This window comes from Panthera pardus, unplaced genomic scaffold (assembly GCF_024362965.1).
Source record: "Panthera pardus isolate Hobbes unplaced genomic scaffold, ASM2436296v1 HiC_scaffold_13, whole genome shotgun sequence".
In the NCBI taxonomy this organism is placed as follows: domain Eukaryota; kingdom Metazoa; phylum Chordata; class Mammalia; order Carnivora; family Felidae; genus Panthera; species Panthera pardus.
Window position 1 is genome coordinate 96416071 of NW_026526688.1, and position 22300 is coordinate 96438370.

A 22300-nucleotide genomic window follows, 5' to 3' on the forward strand; every position below is an offset into this window, starting at 1 on the left:
TTTTCATCCTTCTCTCCCCAAATTATCCCCACTCTCCCAAATAAAGTTCTTCCCCTTCGCTGGACCTAACTTTTCATTCACTCTCAGAAATAAAGGATTTGATGAATTACTTTTCACCTGAGTGGCTAATTTTTTTTTCCCCTCCCGGAAGTACTTAATAGGAGCAGGTTAGTGCTAGATAGTAATTTACATGCATTATCATTTAAATACCGGGAGTAGAGTAAGGGCCCAAAGTTAACATAACATGCCCAGTGATACAGCAGAACCAGAGTTTGGCTGCAGAGCTACTTAACTCCAAAGTCTGCATTTTCCCTGCTCGCATCAGTGTTCAAATATTTTTGCTTGAAAACCTTCTAATTTTCAAAACTTATGCATTCCTCATAAAATTGTAAGCTGACATTTAATTTTTTTCATGTTAATAGTTGCAAAGGTCAGATTTTCCAGCATATTATGAATATTGATACTTGTAATTATAAACATCACCTTTTAAGTGAATCCAATGAAACCCATTTACATCCATTTTTTAAATATATGAGCAAGCCCTTCTTTAACATTTAGAAAATTTACACCGTTCTGTCTTCTCCAAGAACTTGTATTTCCATTCCATTTTCTCCATATTTTTAATACGTGTTAATGTTTGAAAGTCTTATCACCAGATACATATCTACAACAAAAATAAGTATATAATTTAAATTTTCATTTATTTTCCTCTGACCATAAGTTCTAATTGGTAAAAATTTTTTTTCTGGATTTATTACAAATATTAATACAGAATTGAGGAAGACAACATATATACACATTTGGGTAATGACTAAACATAGGTAGTAAATTTTGTGTTATTAGTTAAGGTAATACTAGCTACTGTAACAGATAAACATCAAATTCTTGATGGCTTAATACAGAAGACTATTGCTTGATAATATGGAATCCCAAAAGGGATGAGGCAGTGATTCAGGTACACAGGTTCCTCCCATCTTGAGGCTCTACTGTCTTCAACATGTAGCTTCCACATAGCCCAGAAAGGGAAAAATGAACGTGGAGATGGCATGATCATGTGGGCAGGTTTGGAAGTGGTGCCCCTTAGTTCCTCTACCTTTCCAAAACCCAGAACCAGTTATACTGGCAAACCTGAGACAGCAGGAAGATGGGCTTGCAGTCTAGCAGTATGCAGCAGGGAAAGGAGAAATGGATTAATCAGCTTGACAATCTCTGCTACAAGTTTATTGGAAATGCATATCTTGAGAGGAATCATGATCCAACTTTTTAATGAAATCTAATGAAAGAGAATGTTAAAAAAATTTTTTTTAATGTTTATTTATTTTTGAGACAGAGAGAGAGAGAGAGAGCACGAGCAGGGAGGGGAAGGGCAGAGAGAGAGGGAGACACAGAATCCGAAACAGGCTCCAGGCTCTGAGCTGTCAGCACAGAGCCCGATGCGGGGCTCAAACTCTCAAAACAGAGAGATCATGACCTAAGCCGAGGTCAGACGCTTAACTGACTGAGCCACCTAGGCGCCCCGAAAGAGAATGTTTTAATATGCTAAGAACAAATTTCTCTGGCAAATATTTTTAAAATAATATTTCTTGTAAACAGGAAGTAGAAAATTTTAAACATTTTATCAGATGAAATGAGGACAGTAATTATATTCTGTATGACTTGATAAAACATATGTTCTTTCATTGAACAACACACCGAACACCAAGCAAAATAAAGACAGGTGTTTGTTTGTTTGTTTGTTTGTTTGTTGAGAGAGAGAGAGAGAGAGAGAGAGCACGTGCATGAGGAGCAGAGGGTCCATGCTCAGTACGGAGCCTGATGTGAGGCTCGCTCCCAAGACCCTGAGATCATGACCTGAGCCAAATTTAAGAGTCGGATGCTTAACCAACCGAGCCACCCAGGCACCCCAACAAAGCCTTACTCTTAACAGAAATATTCTTAAACACAAATTCAGCAAATCTTGAATTTATGAGAGCTCAACGAATCATTAAAGAAGGTTTCACCTTTGTGTGGCCCATAATGGCTTTCACATCAAGAGTAATACTTGGGATGGGTAAGGAAATTATAAAGTGGGAAAGAGATTACCAGGAACTCAAGCATATTGACCAGATAAATCAGTTTTACAAAAGAGTACTTACAGAAGTTGAGAATCTGGAAATTGATTCCTTTAAAATGATTTATGTCTATGTAAACTCCTCTGAAAGTATTACGCCCAAATTGAGTACCACTGCATTATACCATACTGCCTTGACAACCCAGAGAAGTTTCTTAAAGTGTTTTTGACAAATGTGGGAGCTATTTTTAAGCCTCCCTTGGTCTTTAGATTATATACTCTGGTTCATGCAAAAGGAAGTGAGAAGCAGTGAGTGGCAGTGGGAGGTCATCGGAGCATCACTGAGCCTGGGAGAGGCCATGGGTCATGGAAAGGCAGATTCTCATATCCTGCTCAGAGACTGGATATTTATGATGAGGCAAAAGTAACATAGTGGTGATGCTGGAAAAACATAATAAGCAAAATTATTACTCAATATATAAGAGGAGAGAACTAAAAGTGAGACATTACAATAGTTCAGATTCATGGATTATCTCCCCCAAAGAACTTGTAAGTATATAAAATTCTACATACTAAATTTTGGGGTCTCACAGAGCCTCCCCCTTTCAAAGCCCTTCTCATAAAAGGCAGATTCCTCTTAGGTTATACTGGCATTCAACTGGAAACCAGAATATTTTAACATTAAACATAGCAGTACTATGATTATGTTCATGTTGTAATGAAGGTCTAATATATTTTAAAACATGCAAAGAAGTATTCAATTTTATAGACCTGGAATACTACCTGGAGAAAACAAAATTAAAACAACAAAGAGCACATTCTGCTTTTTTCACTGAAGCAAATATGTATAGTACATTGGTAGAAACCATTCTATTAACCAAATCATGTCTTAATTGGCCAAGTTAATTGGGAAAATTGGTAAAGTATAAAGCCAGATGTGCTTCCTTTTAATTAACTGTGTGGCATATTTCCTTCAAGCTTTTTTGAGACTAACATACCATTATTTATGAACACTATAGTATTGTTGCTTGACAATAATAACCCTAATGTAATACAAAATTTCATAATCATGTTCTGGATAAGATGTTCAGTTTAGTTTTTTGTTTTTGTTTTTGTTTTTGTTTTTTTTACCATACCTAACTCTGGAAAACATTTAAATACATAAATGATATTGTTCCCTAATCATGATTTTCCCCCAAAAGAGGTACCATATAGCACTCAATGTACATATTTAAATGTTCTACTATACCATTCATTACTGCAGAGGACGTCCATGATACAAAAACCTAACAGTCTTAACCAGGAGACTTAACACTCAATTTCATAATAGTTAAGAATCATTGCAGTTCAGTTTTAGAGTCAGTATCCATATGTTTCAATGTTTCAAACTGTTAAAGAACAGTCTGGTTAAGATGAAGAGCTTGGGGTATAGAGCTAGACTACTTGAATTCAAATTCTTGCTCTGCCATTCAACTAGCTGTGTGATAACAATTATATTATAAAAGTAACATCTAGGGGCTGCTGGGTGGCTCAGTCGGTTAAGCATCTGACTTAGGCGCAGGTCATGATGTCATGGTTCATGAGTTCAAACCCCATATTGGGCTCTGTGTGGACAGCTCAGAGCCTGGAAGTCTTTGGATTCTGTGTCTCCCTCACTCTCTGCCCTCCCCCATTCACACTCTTCTATCTCAAAAATAAATAAACATTAAAAAAAATTTTCAATAAAAAAATTTTTAAGTAACATCTAATTTTAAGTTTCTCATATTTCAGGCAGGATCCATTCACTAACTTGCTGTGTGAATTAAATGCATAGCTTAGGTTAGCCACACATTTAAACAGATGTATCTTATAATTTTCTTGTTTGTTTATATCTTGAGAGTTAATCACAAATAATGTTAATGAAGTACTTTAAGTCTTAAAGTAAGTGGACAAAAACCCAAAGCAAGAGTATTTTTATCTTTAACCATACAAATCAATGCTGTGTTTATTTACTAATAACTTAAGCACAGTTTGGCATTGCCCTAACAAGGTAATCATGAGTTGCTGAGACTCATACGACTATTAGGAATGCAAGAGTAATTGATTTAATTATATGTCACCACAAGATGGAGTGAGAATTCTCCAAAACACACACACACACACACACACACACACACACACACACACACACACACACACTCCTGTCAAAGGACTACAGATCTGACTTATTCCATTCTGCCATCTAGTGGTGATAGAATCAGGTATTACTCTGTTGGATCAGTCTTCTATACAAGAATAAAATAAAAATAAGCAGTTTGATAAGAACTAAAAAATTAACTGAACAAAAAGATTAAGCACAGAAAGGAAAGTGGTAACACTGTTTGGTATAATAACAAGGAGAAGTATGTCGGAAAAAGTTAAGGAGAGAATGTTAGAGTGGAGTCCAAAACTAGAAACACAAGTTTAAAACATAAAATCTATTTTAAAACTAAAATATGGATTTTAAAACCTAAGTTTCTTCCTTATAACTACTTTTAGTACAAAAAAATTCTAAATTTGGCCCCACCTATTTCTTAAAAAAAATAAGTAGTTGGATTTAAATATTTTAACGTTGCCTTTTTACTTATAAAATTGAAAAGGAAGCATCTAAAGTCTCTAGGGACTTACATAAATTTTGGGTAGGGCTGTTTAGATTTATAGTCAATAATGTTTTTCTTTTCATTGAATAACAATGCTTTTATTTGCTTGAGTTTTAAATTTAAAATTTAAGGAGTAAATTTTTAAAATTTTTTACCAAAAAATATACATACCATGTTAAACATACAGAAACAAAAACTAGAAAGCAAAAGGTTAATGTTCTTGATAAGTATAAAAGCTCTATAAATCAATCAGAAAAAGATAATCATGAAAGACATAAAGGATATGATCAAGCCATCTACAAATAATATAGTTAATAAACAATAAAAACTACCACTCATTAATAACCTCATTAATATAATGACATTAAAATAGTGTTTTTATTTCTCAATTTATCAAAGAGAAAGATTTATAATAACCAGTGTTGGTGAGGATGCAGGAAAGCAGATGCTGTTGGCTCAGTATAAACCATGCAACCACTCTAGAGTGTGTTAGAATGGGAACACATTTCTACTTAGAATTTCAACTCCTACGAATTTATGCTAGCAATACAGGTGTCCCCTGCCATCCGAGTAAAGCATTCTTAAGAAACCTTTCATAAATTGAAATGGCGTAAAGAGCAGTATCCCTCACTTTCCTCAAGTTCTTGTTACAGCACTTTACTTTTACAAAAGACCTACCTTAGTATCTGTTTTTGAGAACTGAAAGAAATCCAAAGAGGATTTTCACTTTTATGAGAAAAGCCACTACCGTACTAAGATAGGTCTTTCATAAGAGTGAAGTGGCATAATGTGAATGTCCCTGCAAGTCCAATTTGATATATACACAAAGATTTATCGGTAGGAATATTATTAAATTGTTGTTTGTAACAGCTCAAACCTGGCCACATGCTAAAGTTCAACAACAGGAGATTAGCTAAATATAAACTATGATGCAATGTGAAGTACCTGCTGGAATATTACATAACTTGTAAAAGTCATAGTGTAAAAATATTAATGACATCAGGAAATGCTCAACTCTAATATGTGAAAAAAGGTCATAACACTATATGTATAGCATGATGCCGATTTTGTTTTTTTCTTTTTTTAAAAAGGTACTTTATTTTCTTCTTTGTGCTTTTCTAAACTTTCCAGTTATATGTATTACTTTTATAATAAAAATAATATAAAATTTCTAATTTATTACACATCACAAAACTCTTGATTACTATTTTCATATAACATATACAATTCTCCAAATTTACATTTGTATATGGTGAGTGGAAATAATCTTAAATACATGTTTCATATGTATGTGTTCAGCACAAAAAGGATATCAAGAAAACTTTTTAGATTATTTCAAGAGATCCCCTTAAAGCTAATAAGCATGGTTTGGAAATTTCTCAGTGAAAAGCCCGAACTACATATCCACTTAAGAAAACATTTAGAAATTTATTATTCTAACCTTTAGTTGTTTTGCATCCTCTTTCCAACATCTCTAAGTAAATTTATTTTCTGGATATTCAAATTTGACTATTTCTTAAAATTAACACATCAAAATAACCCCCAAATATTGTATACAAAACTGCAGATTATCATTTATGCATGGGTGAAACTAATGAACTAATGAAAATCTCATTTACTGATGAATAGCCCATTTATCCAAAGATTGTATGTTTTTCAATGTTGTCATCCTATAAAAACATCAAAAAGAAAATAATAATTTAGTGTATTAAACTGGCTGCTCTGCCAAGAAAATATATGTGGTAAATAAATTGGATATAGGTTTATAACTGAAATTTCATTCACAAAATAGAGTGGTTTTCTACTAGCAGAATTTGAATATTTTTGCTTTTCAACTATATCTAAACAAAATAATTAAAAATCAATTCAAATAATTTAGAATAAGCGCTTTATTTTTTTTTAATTCCCACAAAACTGAAACTATCATTTACATCAGTTGCAAGAGCAATAAAAATTAGAAATAAATTTGCTATAACTCTTGAAAACATGAGCACAAAACAAAACTAAAAGAAACAGGAAAAACTACTCCTTTTAAATTGAAGATAATTTGACTTCTTGTGACATACCCACCTGCAGATGTACAAATAGCAGATGCATTCAAAACAATGTGAGATTTAATTGATTTAGGACAATATTCCAACCAATCCCAACCAGTTTGCAATTACTTGTGCAGGCTTATACAGAGTCACAGAAAGCAAATCACTTCTAATATGTAACCAGCTGATGCCAATTCAGAACACTCCACACCAGCACAACAATAACTATGGAAATCATGAGGTATGACTAGGGAGAAAAAAGCAAACTCAGCATCCAAAGTGCACATACTTCATACTCCAATTTAACTGCAATATAGTTCTACTTTAGTAAAAAAAGAAAAAAAAAAAGTTTCCTTAAACTATACATCAACAAGAAAAGCAAATGTATCATTTCATATTCTTTTTCTGAATTTAAAAAATATATACGTAATCTGCCTTTGTTTTTGATAAGTTCAAATATGAATTGATAACGGGGTGATCGGATTCTTTAGGAAAGCTCTATAGAAGAGATGAATACAACATACTGTATCTTCTTTAAGAAGTATGAGCTGAAATGTTAGGCATTCCTTTTTGTATATAGGCATTGTTTTTGTATATATTTAAGGAATGCTGTTCTTGTAAACAATTGCTTTGAAAAAGAAATACTGGGACCAAAATACATTAATAGAGGATCTCTATAAAAGGTCACCAAAACTATCCTTGCTCGTGACATCAGGGAAAATGTTTTTAGAATTTATCTTGTTAGAAAAAAATGCTACCACTTTTCCTCCTTTTTCTTTTTTGTGATGATCACAATTAAACATCAGAAGATTTTTCCCAAATAAATACTGATGCAAATGTTGATTTCAAGGGCAAACAACTTTCATAACAGTCTATTTCTCAGGCATTTCACCATCTGTTGAAACTGAGGCAGCACTTTTCTGGTGTGAATTGTCACTGGACTCCTGTGAAGTATTCCTTCTGGGAGAGTTTATTGGGACCTAAAGCTGATTAGCAGATGTAGGCTTAGCAGCATTTGGTAGCTTTGTAGAGGAATTAGTTGGAAGTCTATGACGACTACTGTCCTCACCAGAAGTAGATGAATGTCTTTTTCTTCCAAATTCCTCACTAATAGGGGGCTGCAAATTATGAAAGACAACATAGTGACAATTTTACTATTTTTCCTCCCTTCAAAATGTAAGGCCAGGCTTTTTCAAGAAAGAAGGAAACTACGTTGGCACTTCAGTAGATTTTATTAGCATAACAAAAACTTAACAGCAATTTAAGGTATTACATTTCTTCCTCAACTAAATCAGCCTACTAGTATTTGTTCATTCTTTCACTCAACATGTGTTTATTAAGATTCTCATATGTTTTGGGGCTTGAACTACATTGCAGAGCATAAATATAAAGCTAGCTTCCCTGCCTCGAAGAAAATGTTTCAAAGAGACTTTTTATGTGCTTTATTCAACCTCTGTCAACTCCAGTCCCTTTCAACCCTAAACACCTATCCTAGGCTTGTTTGAATGATAATGTTTAACAGATAAATGAAAGCAGCAGGGGGGAAAGAGACACCGAGTTAAATAATCTTTAGCAAGTTTGAAAGTCTATCTAGGGTTTCTAGAATAAGGAGACCAGAAAGCATTATTGATGTATTAATTTTAAACATTTTCAAACATAAATATCCATAAAGCTCCCAAGTCCCCTCAGACTGCAAGCAAGGAGAGGGTAGGCAGTGAAAACATATTCTGCACTCAAAAAAAAAAAAAAAAAAAAAAAAAAGTCAGCTTTTAAGGCCTTTCCAATTACAAAGATTTGGGAACCCACCACCAGACTAATATTTTCATTTGTAGACAAGTTAAGACCATAACCTCCTCTCCAATCTTCCATTGTATTTAAAAGCGGAGGCCTGAATTCTTAGTTCCTGTTCAGATAGGGCAAAAGTCACTATTACAGAGCAAGGATGTCTTTGTGAAAGAACTGGCTAGGCTACTCTAGAAACACTTTAATTCCAGAGACAAGCACGTCTATTAATTCCATCGCTAGGCCATCAAACCTATTTACACAAAATATAAGACAAACAAATTACAATACTAAGCAGAGATGGACCTAGCATTCCTTCTACCTCTCTCTTTTCTGTTCTTTTGATTTTTCTGTCCTTATTTCTCTTTTTCCTCCTTTTATCTTATTTTCATCCCATTCTTTCTTTGTAATGCTTTCCTTGTCAAATCGTTTAAAGTTTATTCTCCTGTCTCTACATATGTATATAATATTCTTGTCCTACCTTTATTGTGTGGGGAAACCTAAATACATGTTACATTAGCACATTTTAGGAAACTATAGGATGAAGGTACATAGAAAGTGAAAAATTTTCAAAGTGGTGTGAGAAATTAGTAACATATCCACATAAAAGTTACTAAATCTATAAAATGTTTAATTATAGGGGCTTATCAAAATTAAAGTGAACTGACAATTGGACTGTGGTTATGTAAGATGTTAATATTTAGGAAATCTGGGTAAACAGAGTATATGGGAATTCTCTGTACTATTTTTGCACCTGTTTTAAAGTTTGATTTCAAAACTGGAAAATTAAAATTGTGAAATAAGTTAAAAAAATAAAAATTATAAAATCAAAGTTAAGAAAGTCACTGATAGCTCAAAATCTAAAGGTAATAAAAAGACTACAGAAGATCGGGGCACCTGGGTGGCTTGGTCGGTTAAGCGTCCGACTTCGGCTCAGGTCATGATCTCACAGTCCGTGAGTTCGGGCCCCGCGTCGGGCCCCGCGTCGGGCCCCGTGCTGACAGCTCAGAGCCTGGAGCCCGTTTCAGATTCTGTGTCTCCCTCTCTCTCTGCCCCTCCCCTGTTCATGCTCTGTCTCTCTGTCTCAAAAATAAATACACGTTAAAAAAAAAAAAAAAGACTACAGAAGAAAGGACTTAAAACTTACATCAATGCGGAAGTCTTCTAACCTCTTAAAGCTACAGAGGTATTCCTGAAGTTTTGGGTCAATAGACTGCGTCTTAGATTCAGAATATTTTAGATAAGCCCAAAACTTTTCTAATCCATACAGCTGACCTAATAACAAAGAAAAGTATACACATTAAATTATATAGAATTTTAAAAATGATTCATATTGAACATGATCCTACCAGCAATTAATCATTTACCTTCCAGCAAACACTTTATCTAGTTCTTGAGAATAAGATGTTGTAATAATAATGGCAGCTAACATTTAGTAAGAATCCACTATGTAACAAGTATTATTTAAATGGTTTTTATTTATTAAACTAATTTGAACCACATACAACCCTGTAATATAGGTACTTATATATATTACTGATGAGTAAACTGAGGCTAACAAAGCTAAGTAACTTAACCAAGGTCACACAGCTACTAAGTAGTGGAAATGGGATTCGGACCTATGCATTTGGCCCAAAGTCAGCACCATTACCCACTGTGCTAATCCATCTTTTGAAGCCTACCTGCTGATGTTACAAAGAGTTTTCAAGTAATGGAACATCAGTGAGTATTATTTTCATGTTTTGTTGAGGAAAAAATGGCAAAATACTACTTCATAAAGGAAACACATGGGTATGGTTATTTTCTAACACATTATAGGAATGGCCTTCTTACTATATGGTGCTCCATCCATCCTTCATCAAGAACCATAATAGTGGCCTGAAGGTCTTAAATGGCCTACTCTGAAAAAAAAGAGTTATGAACTCTCTCTATTTATTGACTCAGGTTTACAATTTCTAAATAGAATAAGATTATTGGGATGTTTTGTTTTACCAGATTCGTAGTCTTTTTTGGTTTCTTCTTGGAAATCCTTAAAAATTTCTTGTCTGAATTTTTTTTCTAGTCCATAACTATAAAACCTGAACAGACATTCTAATCCATACCTGCGGAAAGGAAATGAATGGTTTACAATAAAAATTTTGCTATGACAATGTGAAGATTTCATACTTAGCAGCACTGATACATGGAAACATGACACAAATAACCCCAAGCAAAAAAACAGAAGAGCTTAAATGTATGTAAATTTTAGTATGCAGGTTTTTGTTTGTTTTTAGCTGAAATGGTTAATTATTAATTCATGGATGGCTTTGCTATTTTTGTTCACTCAGCCATAGCACCTCATGGAACTATAATGGGAACCTGCAGAATGACAGGCAGCCTGTGGACAACCAGAGTTGTCTTCCTTTGGACAGAGGATCTCTCCCTGGTATTTCTGAAGAAATGTCCAAAAGATTCAGTGGCATTAAGAATGTTTTAGATTTTTCCCAGACCAAGGTTTATAATGGTATGTTTGTGTGTGGTTTTAAATACTCTTGAATATAATCTTTACTCAAGAGAGATAAAGACTATACTCTGTGCCCTAGACCCTATGTGTGGTTGACCTATTCAACTATAAATGACAAACCTAATTAAATGGCTCCTAATAGATCTTCCCTACTTTAGCTATAAAGTACATCTCATAAAAGATATTTTGCTAAAACAACTGTAATCACTACATAAAATCAGAAAGCAAATTTCCTTGTTTTCTTCTAAAGCTACCTAGAGAACCCAAGACAAATTTTGGACAGTGGATCAGTAAACTACATGGGCTCAATCTTTAATTTAATTAATGGTGATGAGCAGAACCCATGACAGTGAACACAGTCTTCAGAACAGCAGTAAAAGGACCATGTCTAGCTTACTCAACTAAAACAAGTCGCAATTAATAGATTCCTAGTTAGAATCCTTAAGTCATTCTGGGTGCCTTAGTGGAATAAATACTACAATTTCTTCATTACCTGCAACATAATTTTGCCTGGCTTTTATTCACGTGAAGGTGTGTGTGTGTGTGTGTGTGTGTGTGTGTGTGTCTTTTGTAACTACCTTATTTACAAGATGGAAAGCGATGGTCTGTCCAGAAGAATAAATAGGTTTCTTGGCAAGCTACCAAGAGAAATGTAGGACTACCAACTACCTCCACACACTGACCTGAGCCCCTTGTTTTGGTAGCCATAAGTGATACTATTCTTTGAGCTTATATGACTGAAGGCTAAGGGGACTAAGGACTAAAGAATCACCAGCTCAGAAATGACAAACATGCCTTGACACTCCTCTTATGTGATATTATACTGATATTAGCTTATATACTTTATAAATATAAATATAAATATAAATATAAAGCATTGATATCTCAACCTTGGCTATATGTAAGAATCATCTGGAGAGCTTTTAAAAAATACTGATGCCAAGGCTTTTCTCCAAACCAATGAAATCCGAATCTTTGGCAGTGAAGCCTATGTCTCTGTCTTTTCTTTTCTTCTTCTTTTTTTTTTCTTTCTTTCTTGAAAGCAGAATTGAGAATGTTTTGGGTTTTATCAAGTAAATGACATTCTAGAAGAATGTTAGAATTCTTAGAGGTTATTGGTAAAGGCCAATAGACTACTACAATATTTGGATTTTTAGTCTTAATTTTTAGCAAATCAATTCCAAAGACCAAAAGTATGACATTATTTTTTTTTTCAGAAGTATAACATTAATCGCAATCCAACTATGCAGCATAACTGCTGAAGTGAAGACAAGGGGCAAATGGCCAGCCTCTCAGTTGCCATTTATTCACTTACCCCTCATTGTGAGAAAGCTTAGATGAGTGGAAAATATAAAGGATAAGAAGCAGAAAGAACTATATTTGAATTCTGGGCCTGTAATTACATCCCTGAAAATGGGGGATAACAATATCATACTTTTCAAGAATAGATGACACAAATATTTATAAAGTACTTAGACCAGAGATGGCACATTGAAGATAATAAAGGTTATTTCTCTCCTTCCTTCTTAAAACTATCCTACTGCTGAATTTAGTCAATGGATAGATTCAGTACTAATCTTTCTAACAACAGTAACAATTTATTGAGCACTTACTGTGTATCAGGTAACATGTTTTGTTTTATCTTCACAATAACCCTTTGAGGGTATCTACCACAATTTCCCCTACTGTAAAAAGAAGCTGAAGCTTATTGTGATTAATAATTTGCCAATCCACAGTGAATTAATAGGCTGGGATTCAAATTTGGCCCTGATTTCAAAGCCTTCAGATGCTTAACAATAACTGTGCTACATACTTCCTAAGGAAGAGCTAATCCAGGTTAGTCATGAACATTGCAGAAACAGACCCAAAATTATGTGTTAAAAACCACTAGAAACATACAGACTGATATAGGAACACAAAAAAAGAATTCCCAACCTAGACTTGGATAGGCATGGGCATATCAGAAAGTTATTAGAAAGTCCTGAAGAACAAACAGAAATTGTTTGCAGAAACAGCAAAAGACACTGAGAGTAATGATAACAGTGACTTTCAAACTTTTCTTTTTATTTTAGAGAGACACAGCATGAGTGGGGGAGGGGGATAGAGGGAGAAGAGAGAAAGGGAGAATCCTGGGCTCAATCCCAAGACCTTGGGATCATGACCTAAGCTGAAATCAGGAGTTGGATGCTCAACCAACTGAGCCACCCAGGTGCCCCTCAAACTTTTCTAAATCTAATAGTAAGAAAAATATTTTATCTGGTGACACAATACTCATATATACAAGTATACATAAAAGCATATATAAGCTTTGCAAACAATTCTAAATTTGCATGTTTATATCAATTATAAAAAATTTTAACCTTACTATGTTTAGTGCAGTCGGACATTTTTCAAACTACTAAACTGATTTCACAACCCACTAATGAGTAGCAAACCATAGTTTGAATAATATCAAAATGTTTTGTTGTCAATATATTTGAATAACACCAAAATCAAAAATGGCAAGTTTTTCCTTTTGTGCTAAACCTGGTAAATTGGAAGTAGCTATTAAAACTGTGGTAAGAAAGACCAAAAATCTGAATTCAAGAACATTATTTAAACAGTTTTGGGATTGATTAGAGAGGTCAGGAATAGAAGAGAGAGAAATAGAGGTACACATGCTATGTATCTGTCATTCCTAATGAAGATAAATATTCTGGATGAAAATTAAAGTCTATTTTTTCTACAAGTCAGGGTAAATGCAATTTTTTTTCCCGAAAAATTTATTTTTTGTATTCTTCTCAAAGATCACAATATTTGGTTAACAATATATTCTTATTTAAGATTTACAAGTAGAATCCATTTTTAGAACGGCAAATTTAAGTAAATACTGAGTGTAAAATTATCTTTTTTTCTTCTTTCCATCTCTTCCTTTCTTCCCCTTTCCAGGAATAAATTGCTTGCATAAGTCTACTTCATGTTCTTTCTGACCCTTTCAGTTTGGTCCCAACTCTGTCCTATAGGAACCTTCAAAACTTATCCTGAATACTTCTCAAGGAAGCAAGGTCTAGCCTGGATGAAAAGAATGAGTTAGCAATGCAGAGGGAGGAAGAACAGAATAACCAGAGGTAAGAATATGTATAGCTATCTAAATGCAATAACTTGGGTCATTCAGAGAACATGTTCAGTAATATTGTTGCCTAGAGGACCAGAGCACTAGTAGGAAAAAATGAGATTTGATAGATGAGTGTGGACATATCATGAGAGGCCTTATTTTTTCTTGGCTCAAGGCATCTTAACAACTAATTCGGCTCTAAGTATTTGTCAATTTGGGGACGTAAGTGCACATGCAAGGGAAGTCTCTAACGGCTCTTTCAAATTTCATTTGGAATTTGCGCCAACCCCTAAGATGGTTCCAAATGATCCTACCTCCTGGTATTCTCAATCTTGGGTAATCTTCTCCTACCAGGGATGGTACCAAGGTTGGTCTGTGTGAATAATACAACATGGCGAAAGTGATGGTATGTCACTTTCAAACATAGGCTATACAAGACATCAAGTCTTTGTCTTAGAAGTTCTTCACCTTTCTTAGATCATTTGCTCTGAAGTCATGTCATTAAATGCCGAGTAGTAGGCCTATGTGGTGAAGAACTGAAGCTTCAGCCATGTGAATAAGCTTGAAGAGGATCTTTCAGCCTGAGTCAACTCTTTAGAGACTACAGCCGAATCTAACACTTTGACTGCACATGAGACATCTGAGTCAGAACCACCCAACTAAGCTGTTCCTAGAGTCTTGACCCTTAGAAACTGTAAACTAAGAAATGTTTGGTGTTTTAATTTTCTGAGTTTTGGAGTAATTTGCTGTGCAGCAATAGGAAACATACAGCCCTCTCCCCAGTTATGTTGTTCTACTTTCACAGTTCAAAACTGGGCTACTTTACCCTTTAAATTATTTTATTGAAAACTCCCTTCAACTGTAAAATGTGAGAAAATATTTGACCTGTAATTTTCTTTTGCATCTTCCCAAGCAAGTTGTCTAAATTCCTCATACATTTTTTTATTGAAGTGATCTCTGAGGAAAAAGGACCAGAAACGAAAGAGGGTATTCATTTCTTGGGACTGGCCAATTCCCAAGCGTTTTCTCTCTGGAAAAAGATAAAATAGTAAAACTTTTTTTTGTTAAAGATACTTATTAAGTCAAAACAGCAGACATTTTATATAACTTAAAATAAGGAAAACTAAAACATATTAATCTCTAAAATGTATTTGGCTTTCTTCTAAATAAGGGACAAATGTTAATCTGTTTTCTGACTCACTGTTGAAATTTAAGCATTTGTCAATAGTAACAAGAATATACTAAACTTCATTTCCTAATGTATATAAGCTACAAAATACATGAATAAAAATATGTATAAACACATTTACTTAAGGTAATTATAACAAAAGAATATCTTAACCTGATATTAAATGTCACACTTTTTAATATTATATTTTAATTTTAAATACAGCTATTTTAAGGACAAGCATCTTACCACTTAGGCATCTTCGACGATACTTGTGGTACACTTGTTGGGTAAAGCCATTTTCCTTCAAAAGTTCATGAGAAGGGTGCTGGAACTTTGGGAATGAATGAGGAGTACATCCATAACTTCCTACTAGTGGTGCACCTTCTGAAGGCGAGACATTTGAACTGCTGTTTGAGAAGGGGGAAAAAAAGCCTTCAAACTGAAATATCAAGAACCAAGTGTTTAAACCAATTTGTACTATTTGTTTGTTGTTGGGTCTGAACAGTGGAAAAGACATTAGTCCCTAAAACTAAACGAAGACATAAAGATAAATATTTGAATCGCTATTTATGTTCAACACAGGTATACGCAGAAGTTGATAAAGAACATGGTTATAAATTTTCAAACTAAAGCAGTAAGTAGAACCACATGACTAAATGACTTGCTTATTCCTATTCCAGATCCATTATTTACTTTAGTTTCTTGTGGTACTAGAGAAAATCTCAATTTTCATGAGTAATTAGGTAAATGATATAAATTGGATAAGTAGAAATGAGTAATAAAATCTGGCACAAAGGTAATAATTTTATGAATCCAAAGACATACCTGCAATTCTGTACATCAATTCTACTTCTGAAATCTCACCTAAGTCTATTTTTTTTTTCCTTTTCATCTGCACTCCATTATTCAAATATAGGTTTTCTTCCTCTTTCACTCGAACTAAATGGTCTCCCTCATCTATCCAATCACCAAATGTTCTTTCCTGTGTTTTGCTTTATTTATTATTTTTCTTTCTTTCTAAGACACTGATCTAAATCAGTGGTTTTCAACGTGTAGACTGAGGATGTTTGAAGAGCTTCCCAAGAACTCTTCAGAAAGTCTGCAACTCAAAACCATTTTCACAATAACACCAAGGTATTATTTGCCCTTTTCACTGTGTTCACATTTGCAGTGATAGTACTAAAGTAATGGTGCATAAAATTGCTAATGCAAATTGAGGCAGAGGCACCAAACTTTCCATACTAGTGATAGTGATTGCAAATTTTAAAAAGTACCACTTTCAACTTAAGGTGTCTTTGATGAAGCAAAATAAATAAATAAATAAATAAATAAATAAATAAATAACTTTATGAAATCTCAACCCTTATTGTATGGGACAAAATCTTTAGTTTTGCAAAATGAAAAAGTTCTGGAAATGTTTCACAACAATATGAACATACTTAACACTACCGGACTATACACTTAAAAAGTTAAAGTAGTAAATATTTTGTTATGTGATTTTTTTTTTTTTCAACGTTTTTTTTTTTAATTTATTTTTGGGACAGAGAGAGACAGAGCATGAACGGGGGAGGGGCAGAGAGAGAGGGAGACACAGAATCGGAAACAGGCTCCAGGCTCCGAGCCATCAGCCCAGAGCCCGACGCGGGGCTCGAACTCACGGACCGCGAGATCGTGACCTGGCTGAAGTCGGACGCTTAACCGACTGCGCCACCCAGGCGCCCCTGTTATGTGATTTTTAATCACAATTTTCAAAAATGGGATGGAAGCATAAAGTACTTTTGCAGCATTATCAAAGTACAGTGGTATTTTTATGGACTGAATGTCGAATTCCTAGCCCCTAATAAGATGGTAGTAGAAGGTAATTAAGACATGAGGGTAGAGTTGATGAGTGGGATAAGTGCCCTTATAAAAAGAAACATAGGGGGCTCCTGGGTGGCTCAGTCGGTTAAGCATCTGACTTTGGCTCAGGTCATGATATTGCGGTTCATGGGTTCAAGCCCCGCGTCGGGCTCTGTGCTGACAGCTCGGAGCCTGGAGCCTGCTTTGGATTCTGTGTCTCCCTCTCTCTCTCTCTGCCCCTCCTCCACTAGTGCTCTGTCTCTGTCTCTCTTTCTCTTTCAAAAATAAATATTGAAAAAAGAAAGAAACGTGGGATAGCTGCTTCCTCTCTCTCTGTTTGCCATGCCAGGATACAAGAAGATAGCCATCTACAAAGTAGGCCCTCAGCAGATACCAGACCCATTGGTACCCTGATCCTGGAACTGTGAGAAATAGATGTTTAAGTCCATGGCATGTTTGTTATAGCAGCTCAAACTAAAACAGTTGTCTTAAATCAAAGCACTTGTTTGATAAAGTTGTGAGCCGACCCAGCTGATTTTTCTTGCAACAACATTTTTAATTAGAAAACGACAAACAAATTATGAATATTCAGACTTCATTTTGTGTCAGACGTTTCCTTGAAAGTGAACAAAATGTCAAGGAAAACTTTGAGTTCTTATGCAAATATTAGAATTTTGGAAACCTTGTATTTGTCACTGTAACCCTGATTGTTTCCACTAATACTTAAAAACTTTCCTAATAAAATCAGTGGTGATTTTCTTAGGAGTGTGTGTGAGCATGTCTGTGTGTATGGTAAAATACACATACTATTTATAATTTTAGCCATTCTTAAGCACACTTACTTTTCATCAAAATTAGATATTCACAATGTTACATAACATCACCACTATCTATACCTAAAACTTCTTTATCATCCCCAACAAAAACTCTATTAAACAATAACTAGCCCTTTCCTCCTCCATTTAGCCCCCAATCACCTGTATTCTACTTTCTCTATTTAAACTAGACTATTCTGGGTACTTTATACAAGTGGGATCATACTATCTTTACCCTTCTGAGTCTGCCTTATTTCAATAAGCATGTCTTCAAGGTCCATCGATGTTGTTGTTACATAAATTAAAATTTCATTCTTTTATATGGTTGAATAATATTCCATTGTATGTATATACCATATTGTGTTTATGCAGACATCTGTTAATGGACACTTGAATTGTTTTTATCTTTTGGATATTATGAATAATATTTCTATAAATATGGACATAAAAGGGTTTGTTCAACTCCCTGTTTTCAATTCTTTTGGATATATACCTAACAGTATAACAGCTGGGTCATATGGTAATTCTGTGTTTTAACATTTTGAGAAAATGCCAAACTGTTTTCCATAGTGGCTGCAGCATTTGATATTTCCACAAGCAATGCACAAGGGTTCCAGTTTCTACACACCCTCACAAACAATTATTTTCAGCTAAAAAAAATTATATATACCTGTATTAGACAGCTCAGGCTGCCATAACAAGATACCACAGACTGGATGGCTTAAACAACAGAAATTTATGTTGGTAGAGGAGGGACAGTAAAGTATCCTCCAGACTGAGAAGGCACTTTGAGACCAAAAACAAAGCAAGCCACTCCATACTGCTTACACAGAGTTTTATTCAGGGCAACTTTACTGTCAGGGGGATTGGGTGGACAATCTCACCACTATGCGGCTATTTTCCATGAAGTCCAGACCTTAATCCATAGAATCTATAGAATGGGGGGGATCACTGACGTGAGAACAAAGGGTAATTATCCAAAGTAGCACGATCTGTGTGACAGAAGCAACTCTACTAGTTATCTAAAGTGGTGCAATCTATACACCAGAGGGATAATCAGAATAAACTCTCCCTCATTCCAGCTAGGACATACAGTAACCTCCACTGTGCCTGGAACGCACAGGCCCAAGGGAGATCATTGCACAGAGAAGAACAAGAAGGAAGGCCAAAGATGGAGACAGTATTGTCAGCACTCCTACAAAGTCTCAGATCAAAGTGCCAGTAGCATTGGTTTCTGATGAGGTCTCTCTTCCAAGCTTACTGAGAGCTACCTTCTCAATTTGTCTTCATGTGGCTTTTCCTCTCTGTATGTGTAGAATGATATGCCTATGTCCTCTTCTTATAAGAATACCAGTCCTATTCATTCAGATGGCCAACTGACACATGAAAAAATGCTCAACATCACTCATCATCAGGGAAATACAAATCAAAACCACAACGAGATACCACCTCACACCTTTCAGAATGGCTAACATTAACAACTCAGGCAACAACAGATGTTGGCGAGGATATGGAGGAAAAGGATCTCTTTTGCACTCCTGGTGGGAATGTAAACTGGTGCAGCCACTCTGGTTCCTCAAAAAATTAAAAGTAGAACTACCCTACAACCCAGCAATTGCACTACTAGGCATTTATCCAAGGGATACAGGTATGCTATCTCAAAGGGGCACATGCACCCCAATGTTTATAGCAGCAGTATCAACAATTGCCAAAGTATGGAAAGAGCCCAAATGTCCATCGATGGATGAACAGATAAAGAAGATGTGATATATATATATATATATACACACACACACACACACACACACACACACACACACACACACACATACAATGGAGTATTACTTGGCAATCAAAAAGAATGAAATCTTGCCATTTGCAACCACATGGATGGAATTAAAGGGTATTATGATACGCAAAATTAGTCAGTCAGAGAAAGACAAACATCATATGACTTCACTCATATGAGGACTTTAAGATACAAAAAAGATGAACATAAGGGAAGGGAAGCAAAAATAATATAAAAACAGGGAGGGGGACAAAAGATAAGAAACTCTTAAATATGGAGAACAAACAGGGTTACTGGAGAGGTTGTGCAGGGGGGGGGATGGGCTAAATGGGTAAGGGGCATTAAGGAATCTACTCCTGAAATCATTGTTTCACTATATTATAACTAACTTGAAAGTAAATTTAAAATAATAAATTAAATTAAAAAATAAAAAATAAAATTAAAATAAAATAAAATAAAATAAAATAAAACAAAAGCTGAATAGGAAAAAAATACATAAATCGTTAAAAAATGTTAAAAAATACCAGTCCTATTAAATTGGGGCCCCATCTTTGTGACTTCATTTAACTTTAATGGTCTCTTTAAAGGCTGCAATGTCTCTAAATATAGTCACACTGGGGGTTAGGACTTCATACAATTTTTTTTTTCTAAAATTTTTTAGTGTTTATGCTATTTTTGAGAGAGAGAGAGAGAGAGAGAGAGAGAGAGAGAGAGAGAGAGAGAGAGTACAAGCAGGGGAGGGACAGAGAGAGAGGTAGACACAGGATCCAAAGCAGGCTCCTGGCTCTGAGCTGTCAGGACAGAGCCCAACGCAGGGCTTGAACCCAGGAACTGTGAGATCATGACCTGAGCCAAAGTTGGCACCCAACATACTGAGCCACCAACGTGCTCTGAGACTTCATATAATTTTAAGTAGATACCACAGTACCATCCTAATGGGTATGAAGAGGTATCTCATTGTGGTTTTTGATTTGCATTTCTCTAACGACTAATGATGTTGAACATCTCATGGGCTTACTGGCCAATTTGTATATCTTCTTTGAAGAAATGTCTATTCAAATCCTTTGCCCATTTTTGAATTGGGTTTTCTTTAGTTGTCAACTTTTTAGAGTTCTTTATATATTCTAAATATTAATCCCTAATCAGATATCTGATTTGCAAATATTTTCTCCTATTGAGTAGGCTATCATTTGACTCTGGTAGTAACTTTTGATATATAAAAGTTCTTAATTATGATGAAGTATGGTAATTTTTTTCTTTTCTCACCTCTTTTGGTGTCATACTCAAGAAACCACTGTCAAATCCAGGGCATGAAAATTTTTCCTTATGCTTTCTTCTAAAAATTTTACAGTTTTACCTCTTACATTTAGGTCTTTAACACACTTTGAGTTAATTTTCTTGTATGCGGTATAAGGTCTGGATCATCCTTTTACATGTTGGATATTCAGTTTTCCTAGTACCATTTGTTAAAAAGATGGTCCTTTTCTCTACTGAACATTCCTAGCACCCTTGCTGAAAATAAGCTGACTGTATACATGTTTATTTCTAGGTTCTCTACTGATTCCATCGGTCCATTTGCCTGTCCTTAGACCAGGAAGCTTTACAGTTACAGGAAGCTTTCAAAGTTATGAGGTGTTAGTCTTCGAATTTTATTCTTCCATTTTCAAATTGTTTTAGCTTTTCAGGACTCCTTGCAATTTCACGTGAATTTGAGAATAAGGTTTTCCATTTCTGTGGAAAAGGCTGTCAGACACATAGACCAATGCAATAGAATAGAAATTGATATTCTTCAACAAAACAGGAAAGAATATCCAATGGAAAAAAGACAGACTCTTCAACAAATGGTGTTAAGAGAACTGAACAGCTACATGCAGAAGAATGAAACTGGATCACTTTCTTACACTATACATAAAAATACATTCAAAATGGATGAAAGATCTCAATGTGAGACAAAAAACCATCAAATTCCTAGAGGAGAAGAAAGGCAGTAACTTCTTTGACATTGGCCATAGAAACCTCTTCCTAGATACATCTCCTGAGGCAAGGGATATAAAATTAAAAAGATACTATTGGGACTTCATTAGGATAAAAAGCTTCTACACAGTGAAGGAAACAATCAATAAAAAAAGGCAACCTTTGGGATGGGAGAAGATATTTGCAAATGACATATCTGATAAAGGGTTAGTATCAAAAATATATAAAGAACTTATCAAACTCAACACCCAAAAAATAAATAATCCAGTTAAAAAATGGGCAACTCCTGAAATCAATCAATAAACTCCTACAATCAATCCACCAATCAAGCAATCAATAAAAATGGGCAGAAGACATGAATAGACACTTTTCCAAAGAAGACATACAGATGGCTAACAGATATATCACTCATCATCAGGGAAATACAAATCAAAAGTACAAGGAGATATCATCTCACATCTGTCAGAATGGCTAAAATTAACAACACAGGAAACAACAGATGTTGGGAGAGGTTGTGGGGAAAGGGGAACTCTCTTACACTGTTGGTGGGAATGCAAACTGGTGCAGCCACTCTAGAAAACAGTATGGAGGTCCCTCAAAAAGTTAAGAATAGAATTACTCTATGATAC

General features: G+C 34.8%; 1 protein-coding gene across 9 annotated transcripts in view; it reads right to left on the bottom strand.

Annotated features, from left to right (window-relative positions):
* Positions 1 to 381: 381 nt before the first annotated feature.
* Positions 382 to 22300, bottom strand: part of LARP1B (La ribonucleoprotein 1B) — a 127852-nt gene continuing 105933 nt past the window's right edge. For 6 of the 9 annotated variants that reach the window (XM_019419351.2, XM_019419342.2, XM_019419303.2 and 3 more), the window contains 5 exons: positions 15501 to 15661; positions 14969 to 15113; positions 10479 to 10588; positions 9634 to 9761; positions 382 to 1273 (listed from right to left, as the gene is read on the bottom strand). In XM_019419351.2, coding sequence (XP_019274896.1) covers positions 1115 to 1273; positions 9634 to 9761; positions 10479 to 10588; positions 14969 to 15113; positions 15501 to 15661 — 703 coding nt within the window. In that variant the 3' untranslated portion in view covers positions 382 to 1114. Of the gene's footprint in view, positions 1274 to 1718; positions 2492 to 6539; positions 7823 to 9633; positions 9762 to 10478; positions 10589 to 14968; positions 15114 to 15500; positions 15662 to 22300 lie in introns of those variants that run through there. The other 3 variants (XM_053901257.1, XM_019419296.2, XM_019419327.2) reach the window with 2 other exon arrangements.